General features: G+C 38.3%; 1 protein-coding gene across 1 annotated transcript; it reads left to right on the top strand.

Annotated features, from left to right (window-relative positions):
* Positions 1-3,166: 3,166 nt before the first annotated feature.
* On the top strand, positions 3,167-8,778 carry LOC102802988 (uncharacterized). The gene is made up of 7 exons (XM_078013795.1): positions 3,167-3,593; positions 4,354-4,945; positions 5,934-6,271; positions 6,474-7,004; positions 7,174-7,297; positions 7,544-7,701; positions 8,288-8,778. The coding sequence occupies exons 1-7, from the start codon at positions 3,167-3,169 to the stop codon at positions 8,776-8,778; spliced, it is 2,661 nt and encodes an 886-aa protein (XP_077869921.1).
* The last annotated feature ends 281 nt before the right edge of the window (positions 8,779-9,059 follow it).

Consider the following 9,059-nt stretch of genomic DNA (forward strand, 5'->3'; position numbering starts at 1 on the left):
ATTACATTATAAGGTCCCCTTCACTTCCCTGTCTAAAAGTGACCATAGTTTGTACAAGTACTACATTATGAGGTCCCCTTCACTTCCCTGTCTAAAAGTGACCATAGTTTCTATAAGTACTACATTATAAGGTCCCTTCACTTCCCTGTCTAAAAGTTACAATAGTTTCTACAAGTACTACATTATGAGGTCCCTTCACTTATGTGGTCCCTTCATTTTCCTGTCTACATGTGACTATACTTTCTACAAGGTATTTGATTATGAGGTCCCTTCACTTTCCTGTCTAAAAGTGACCATAGTTTCTACAAGTACTACATTATAAGGCCCCTTCACTTCCCTGACTAAAAGTGACCATAGTTTCTACAAGTACTACATTATAAGGTCCCTTCACTTCCCTGTCTAAAAGTGACCATAGTTTCTATAAGTACTACATTATAAGGTCCCTTCACTTCCCTGTCTAAAAGTGACCATAGTTTCTACAAGTACTACATTATACGATCCCTTCACTTCCCTGTCTAAAAGTGACCATAGTTTCTACAAGTATTACATTATAAGGTCCCTTCACTTCCCTGTCTAAAAGTGACCATAGTTTCTACAAGTACTACATTATAAGGTCCCTTCACTTCCCTGTCTAAAAGTTACCATAGTTTCTACAAGTATTACATTATAAGGTCCCCTTCACTTCCCTGTCTAAAAGTGACCATAGTTTCTACAAGTACTACATTATAAGGTCCCTTCACTTCCCAGTCTAAAAGTGACCATAGTTTCTACAAGGTATTTGATTATAAGGTGCTTTCACTTTCCTGTCTACAGGTGACCATAGTTTGTACAAGTACTACATTATAATGTCCCTTCACTTCCCTGTCTAAACGTTTCCATAGTTTCTACAAGTATTACATTATAAGGTCCCCTTCACTTCCCTGTCTAAAAGCGACCATAGTTTCTACAAGTACTACATTATAAGGTCTCTTCACTTCCCAGTCTAAAAGTGACCATAGTTTCTACAAGTATTACATTATAAGGTCCCTTCACTTCCCTGTCTAAAAGTGACCATAGTTTCTACAAGTATTACATTATAAGGTCCCTTCACTTCCCAGTCTAAAAGTGACCATAGTTTCTACAAGTATTACATTATAAGGTCCCCTTCACTTCCCTGTCTAAAAGCGACCATAGTTTCTACAAGTACTACATTATAAGGTCTCTTCACTTCCCAGTCTAAAAGTGACCATAGTTTCTACAAGGTATTTGATTATAAGGTGCTTTCACTTTCCTGTCTACAGGTGACCATATTTACATGCATTTATTTTTTACTACCACCCTGTAGTATATGTTGATATAATGACAAGTAGGATTTGATCAGCCATTATTAAAACCTGCCAAGCTAAAAATGTTATACCAGTCACGTAGAACCATTCAACCTTTGTGGACGACTTGTGGATGTCACTCAATCTTTTGCCTGTGTCAGAAGAAAATCCGAATTTTCCGTATTTGTACCCAAAATGTACTTTAACTGGTCTTTATAGGTTTGCTATTATTAACTGTAATCTGTGTTCGGGATTTGCAGACAGGTTTTGACTAGAACTATAAGACTAATTTATGTTTGATTACTTCTAGTCCTAGCTCACCCTTGTTACATGGTTTCAAGATGTTCAATTCTCCACAGTTTCGAAGACTATGCTGAAGCCTAAATCGAGAGCATTTCATGTTCTTTATGTTGTCACTTTCTAAATGACTAACACCCTGATTGTCCTGAATGCAGTCGCTCTTACTTGCGTTTTTGTGTTTTTGGAATGATACCCAATAGGAATTCAACGTCTAGAGACGTTTCATCCACCACCACCAAAACATTGGGTTAGTGTCACATCATACTCGTATCCTAACGGGACCTTGTATTCCAACACCAAGTTTCCTTATGCTGTATTACAGCCTGTTCAAGGCATCACACTGGACTTTGGTAATGAACCAACCAGTTGCCGCTAAGACCATGACACTACTCTACAGGTTTTACTCAGCCTGAATGATCATGATACATTGGTCAAGGTTGGGGTTCAAGCTGTAAAGCTTGTAATTTAGACACTACACAGTCCAATTTCTGGATTAAATCCATGCCAAAGACTACAAAAATCGTTGTGTAGCGTAGTTTAGCGTAGCGTAGTGTAGTGTAGTAGTGTAGTGCAGTGTAGTGTAGTGTAGTGTAGTGTAGTGTAGTGACGCGTAGTGTAGTGTAGTGTAGTGTAGTGTAGCGTAGTGTAGTGTAGTGTAACGTAGTGTAGTCTAGTCTAGTCTAGTCTAGTCTTGTCTAATAAATACTGTACAATGAATAATTGTGTAATCTACTAAATACAATGAATAGTAATGCAATTATTTTGATTATGAAGTGTAAATACTTTCACGTCACTGATCATCTGCAGTACTGACTCGATTTGCGGATAGGTCAAAATGTTGCTACGTACAATTTTGCTACTCACCGAATTCCCATTCGATTCGGCATGATGCGCAGTGACAGTTACTCGTGTACTCAACCCAGCCCGTTTTACGGTCAGTATTTGCTGAAAGCACCTTGACAAGTAACTTGCCTCTAGTTATTATGATATCTCAGCATTGGCTGTAACCACTGAACCATTTTACCCCCCCCCCCCCGGAGGGCTTACTTGCATAGAAGTCCAAAATGGGTACTACTTGTGTACTAGTACTTCATTTTCTGGTTCCTGCAAAATACTTGATTGACGCACATTCGATGGCTCGGTCACATAGTAGGGCGCTCTAGATCGTTCGATTTCACATGGGCGCCCAATCTCTTTCCCATAGGTCTTTGCGTTTGAAGTTAGAGGCGCACTTTCGAGATAAAATTCGAAACGCGTTTTTTTTCTCCTCTTGATCCCCGTTTAATCAAGTTTGGCCACTGACCTACTGTTGGGCATGTGATTCAAATTATGTGACAGAAGCGCGCCACCTAAGTTACGTGCGCCATAAAAGGAACAATTGCGTGACGCGCACGCCGCCGTAGTTACTTAGCGTCAGTGGAGTGAGAACAACAAACAAACACCCTTTGTCATGGTGACGTCATAAATAAAGTGTGTTTGTGGGTATCAGTAAACGAACTATCAAACTAACTAACTAGCCATGTGAATACTCAACACTGCAATATTTTCAACTAAACGACAACATGGAGGATGTTTCGGAAGGAACGACAGAGAACATTTACGAATCTCCAACTGGAGACGCTACTAGTACATCAGAAAACAGAGACGTTTCCGAGAGGGAACTCTTCGAACGACAGAGAAATCGTTCGTATTTAACTAAAGATTTTGCGTTTTTTATCGCAGCGACAATCGCCACGTGTTTATATCTTCTCTTTGGCGCTGACATATTCCGCAAGTTCGAAGAAGAGAGGGAGGTGGCGTTCAGGGATAACGTGACCGAGGTTTACGACCGTATACGCATGCAATACGGCGTAACGAAAGAAGATTGTGATGCCATGTCCGACTCATATGATCATTCGTGCTTAACAATGACGAAATCTGTTAAGCAGCGCATACACTGGGATTTTATGGGAGCTATCTTCTTCGCCACTGAAGTGGTATCGACAATAGGTAAGTTGTGCGAGGGAGAGCGGAGTTAACTATTTAACAGGGTCCACGCGCGGATTTAGGGGGAGGCGCCCCAGCCGCCCCTTCCGCTTCAGCCCGCCAAAAAATGACAAATCAATTGACAAACCCAGCCCACCGAAGGTGCGCGGACGTGGACTTCTTCCACGTCAATAGGAGCGCGCCTCCCTTACCGAATTTCTGGATCCGCCAGTGTACCTCTGATTATTGTTGTGCCTTTTCTGAGTACATACATTTGGTTTCTTTTTCAATGTGTGGGGTATTCTTTGATACAGAAAAAAAAAGTTCATTGCAGCTAACAGCCTTGGTTTATGTGGATACACACACTTATACACACATGGAAAACATACGCTGTCTTATACTATATAACTACAAATGAAATTCATGTATAACGCAATGTGACTATTCCAAACGTAATGACAGTCTGCTGGTGTTACACAATATGCGCGTGTCAGACTATTACGTATTCAGGTTTATTTAAAGTACCCTATTTTCAAGCATACAATTATCCATTGATACATAAATATTATTAATTTTTGTCTTTCTAAGCATAAATTATTTTTTTAAGTGAAAAAATGCGTTTTAAACTCACTCTACAGCAACTTTATTTTTGTGTATTTTAATTCATATTCACCATGACAGTTTTGCAATTTACAGTGAAAACCACCGAGATTGCAGTCACTGGTTGTTGTAAGATCGGAACAACTGGTTAACGATTTTGTTTCATGTGTTTTCCTATTTTTAGGTTTGGGTCAAACTGCTCCCAAGACGTATTATGGACGTTTATTCTGCATGGTATATTGCATACCCGGTATTGCACTGTTTATATTATTTGTCATCACTCTGCTGGAAAGGTTCTTAGCCTTGTTCGCCTACGCCAAGAGAAAGGTGGTATACTTTATCAGGCACTTGCGAGGCCAAAACAAATATAATATATCCCCACCACCGACTCGGCTGGAGACCACCGTGTTATTCGTAGTTGCCTATATCGTGCTATGCTGTTTATCAGCATTTCTTTATCAACACACTGAAGATTGGAACTACTTTGAAAGCTTTTATTTTGCGTTTTCCACTTACACAACTATTGGTTTTGGAGACTATGTGCCAGTGAGTACAATCGATATTGGATCACATGATATAGCGTACCACGTGGTGAATAATGTAATGACGTTGTTTGGCGTCTCAATAGGAATACCGTGTCTGACTTTCATCTCGAAAGCTATCAAGCAAGGCGTGCTGGGCAGTCTGATGGAGGACGTTTTTAGCAAAAAGGAACAGGAAGTCAAGAAACTTGACGGACATTGTCCCGCATGTGAGAAAAAATACGAAGAATCTGCGTGAGTGAAATTCATTTAATATTTTTTGGTCGTGTTACTATAATTATATTTTTGCTTTTTTTATTATTTATTATTTATGCAGTATTTCTTGTTTTTGTTTTTTTATCTTATTTTATATTTGAATTGTGCTTCGCTTGCCCCGATTTAATAGCAAAACATATAAGTCACATTATGCATGGTTTCGATGAGTTAATTTTTTGCTTATTTTGTCCTATTTTAAGTAAATCAATTGTTTATATCTCTTTGGCAGCGATTGTTACTTAAAACACGTTACTCATTGCCTGAAATCTGACGTTTTTTATGGTGCTATGTTCTGAGTTCACATCGTTTACATATGTGACGGATCGGCACCAGCCTGGGTGCCATGTGAATTTCACTGTCATGTTCTTGGTACATGTTGTCAGGGTAGTTTTTATTCGACTTTTTTTAATTTTGTTTACAATACTTTTTTCCGGCTCACGAATATAATAAAGCAACATTTTTTGGCTAAATTTAAACACTTTTATCGATGTAACTGTTTTAAAAACAGATCGGCGTGGAATATGTCGTATTTAGTGAATCCGACATGCTAACGAGGCAAACATTTATGTTAAAAGTATTGACTGACTTATCAGCCAAATTCCGAACGAGAACTCTTCGAACGACGGAGAAAACGTTCGTATATAATTTATTTGGAAGATGTTTAAGAGCATTTTTATTAAAAGTTGTATAAATATTATTTTTTAATAACGAAAATTATTCATCAAAACAAAACGCCAACGTGATCATATTTACTAAAAGTTATTGCAGTCGTTTGGTGATGTTGTTTGGGTATGAACGTGATGAAACTGCGTATATGTATTTCCAGATCATTTGAAATAAAAATTAATGTTTAGAAACTACGGCACCACGATGTGAACGAATCAATAAAAATACTGAATTTTTCAATACATCAGCATCGCAGAAATCTGTTAGTAACACTGACACTACTGCAATTCTCTCTTTCTAGGCGTGAGCTGGAGGAAGGACGCCACATTGGTTTATTTTTGTCACTCACAGCAGAGCAGAATATTCGTATGATAACTTTACTGATCGCCATATTTATTTACTGTGTACTTGGTTCGTGTGTATTTCCGGAACTGGAACGAGACTTCATACAAGAGATATTTGAGAATAAAATATTACTTGAAGAGATGAGAGTCAAATATTCAATTGCAGCAGAAGACCTGGCCGACATAGATGCTGCTCAATCCATGGCTTGTGAGAATGAAGTATTTATGTCACACAGACCGAGATGGGATTTATTTGGGTCTTTCTACTTTGCCATAACGGTTTTAACCACTACAGGTGTGCATATTAATATCCTAATTCGTATATCGTTTCCGCGCCATTTATTATATATGCATCGTTGCTATTTACCCACGATGACATCATTCGCACTTACCACCATGGCACGCTAAGCACATAAAAATGTCATTACAATAATTTTCTTCGAAATTTCTAACTTCTCGAAATTTTTCAAATCAATTTGCTGTTTTTTTCCCCATAGGTTTTGGTCTGACTGCCCCAATGAACTTCAAGTCAAGAGCATTTCTCATATGTTACGCTTCTTTTGGAATTCCATTGATGTTTATGTTTTTGAATCTATTATCTGAACACCTCGTCGTGCTCGTTACCAGCGTTTCACGCCTCATCAAATACTTACCTATAGTCACGTACAACAAATTATTTCCGCCAGCGCCCCTCCAGCAGTTTCACCTATCACCAGAAGATGGCATCAACGCAAGCACCTCTCCATCATTAACGACAAAACCGTTAAGTTCGACTACAGATCAAACACACCCAAGTTCAGAAACATGCAAACATAGGTGTGGACAGTCAAAACTCAATTCTAGTGTAGACTCATTTGCTTCGATGTCATTAAACAATTATGGAGTGAAGTTTATTTCAAGTGATGTAAACTTGTCAAGGGTAGATAGTGATATCTCAGCCATCGAAGGGAAATCTCTACCATGCTCGCCCACTAATTCCCCTGCTAATATCGACCCAGTGCCTACAATACATTATGTAAACGAAACAGGTAAGGTTCAAATGGATGAAAAAAACGAAAGATTGACTATTATTCGTGTTTTTTGTTTTGTAAAAACAGAATGATATTTAAAGATTGATTTTCATCGATATGTTTGTAGTATACAATGTCCAAGCTGATCTTGTTTTGATTCTACTATTAAACGTATCTTTGTTTACAGAGGCAACGAGTTACGATACATTCTCCATCTCCGGGGACTCCACGTCTTGTGAATCCATTAGTGAGATTACATCCAGTAGTAGTGCTTTTGTTTCAAGCTCTTCCGTAACACAAGAGTCAACACCGTATGTATTCACGTATTTTTGTATTTAAACTCTCCCAAACCTGTGATTATGAATATTGATAACGATGTATTAATCATTACAATCAAGTTCTTAGCTATGTCGATCTTATACGCGAGAGTAGTGCAGTGCATCTTTAAATTTGATGTACAGTTTTACACACATTGTACACGTCGCGATGACCACCACTCTTCTACTGTTACCATGATAATTTGAGTGTGAAACTAAAATACAATGTTCTCTATACAGGTGTACGAGTTTTGACGGCAGTATTCACATGTCACAGACGTCTGCCATATGGGAGAAATTTTCTAGCACCAAAAGTGAGATGAGAGAACCAACACCAACCCAACCAACCCCCAAACCGCCCACAAAATATTTATATTTCAATAGGAATCTTACAAGCTGTGAGTATACATGCCATGGATACATACATCAAATCTACATGTGGCATCAATAACTGTAGACAAGTCATCATAATGTTACTAGACAGGACGGACAGTTTCATGTAATATACAATAACACTTCAAAGAATGCAATAAATGCGAAATATAATTTCGAAATAACCGTTGCGCTTTACCTATATAAGATTCAACGTACAGTGTATATTTAAGTTCGTGTAATGCACCATATACAATCGAGGCGCTTTCTGTGTAATGGGTCATACATAACCAAAATGACGTAGTGTTTTTTTGTAATGCGCCATAGTTAACCAAATGACGAAATGTGTTTTGTGTAATGCGCTGTGGCTAACCAATAATATGTTTTCTGTGTAATACGTCATCGCTAACAAATGACGAAATGTGTTTTGTGTAATGCGCCTTGGCTAACCAATAATATGTTTTCTGTGTAATACGTCATCGCTAACAAATGACGAAATGTGTTTTGTGTAATGCGCTGTGGCTAACCAATAATATGTTTTCTGTGTAATACGTCATCGCTAACAATTTTTTCAGTGTGATACATAACTAATCTTCTGTTTATTCTCAATAGATCAAATCATGTTATCCACGTGTGTGGTGTTCATTGCCACAGTGACTACTGGGACATTGGTGTACTCTAAAGCTGAAAACTGGACATATTTTGAAGCCTGTTACTTTTCCATCATATCGTTCACCACCATCGGTTTCGGGGACTACGTGACAGCCGTTAAAACGAACGATTATTACACTAATACGCTGGGTACAAATGTCGGTAATAACTACGTCGTTATCAACGTCTCACTACAGTTGATAGGAGTCAGCATCACGTTCTTATTAATTCAGTGTTTGGCTTTCTTTTTCAAAGAGGCCATAGATGCGTTGATAGATAAGATTGGTTATATTTGTAAAAAGACGTTTCGTACGTGGTGCAGAAAAAGACGTGCGACAGTCGTCGTGGATAGTGAGGGCGCTCCACCGAGTCCTCCTGTTTGTCAGTACTGCAGAAAGATCGCCAAGTCGATGAGAGAGAGTCGTCATATATACACAGCAATTATAAAATAAAGTCATTCTGACATTCAAAACATAACATAAACATTAACTCTGCTGCAATCTAAATAATCAGCAACAAAAACAATGTAAGATTTATCAATATTTCGTGTATAATAAATAAATAAATGGAAGCGACTGAAAAAACTCTATTTTCGGGTTTCTATTTTTATTCACTATTTTGCATGACATTGTATTCACGCCAGAGGGTGAGACTGATTTGTGAACGGGTTTGGGTTGAGTGGGTGTGTTGGTAAGACCCAGTGTGGTTTGAGGGTGTCGAGTCTGTGACTTCT

The sequence above is a fragment of the Saccoglossus kowalevskii genome, chromosome 6 (genome assembly GCF_978046115.1).
Source record: "Saccoglossus kowalevskii chromosome 6, keSacKowa6.1, whole genome shotgun sequence".
NCBI classification, from domain to species: Eukaryota; Metazoa; Hemichordata; class Enteropneusta; family Harrimaniidae; genus Saccoglossus; species Saccoglossus kowalevskii.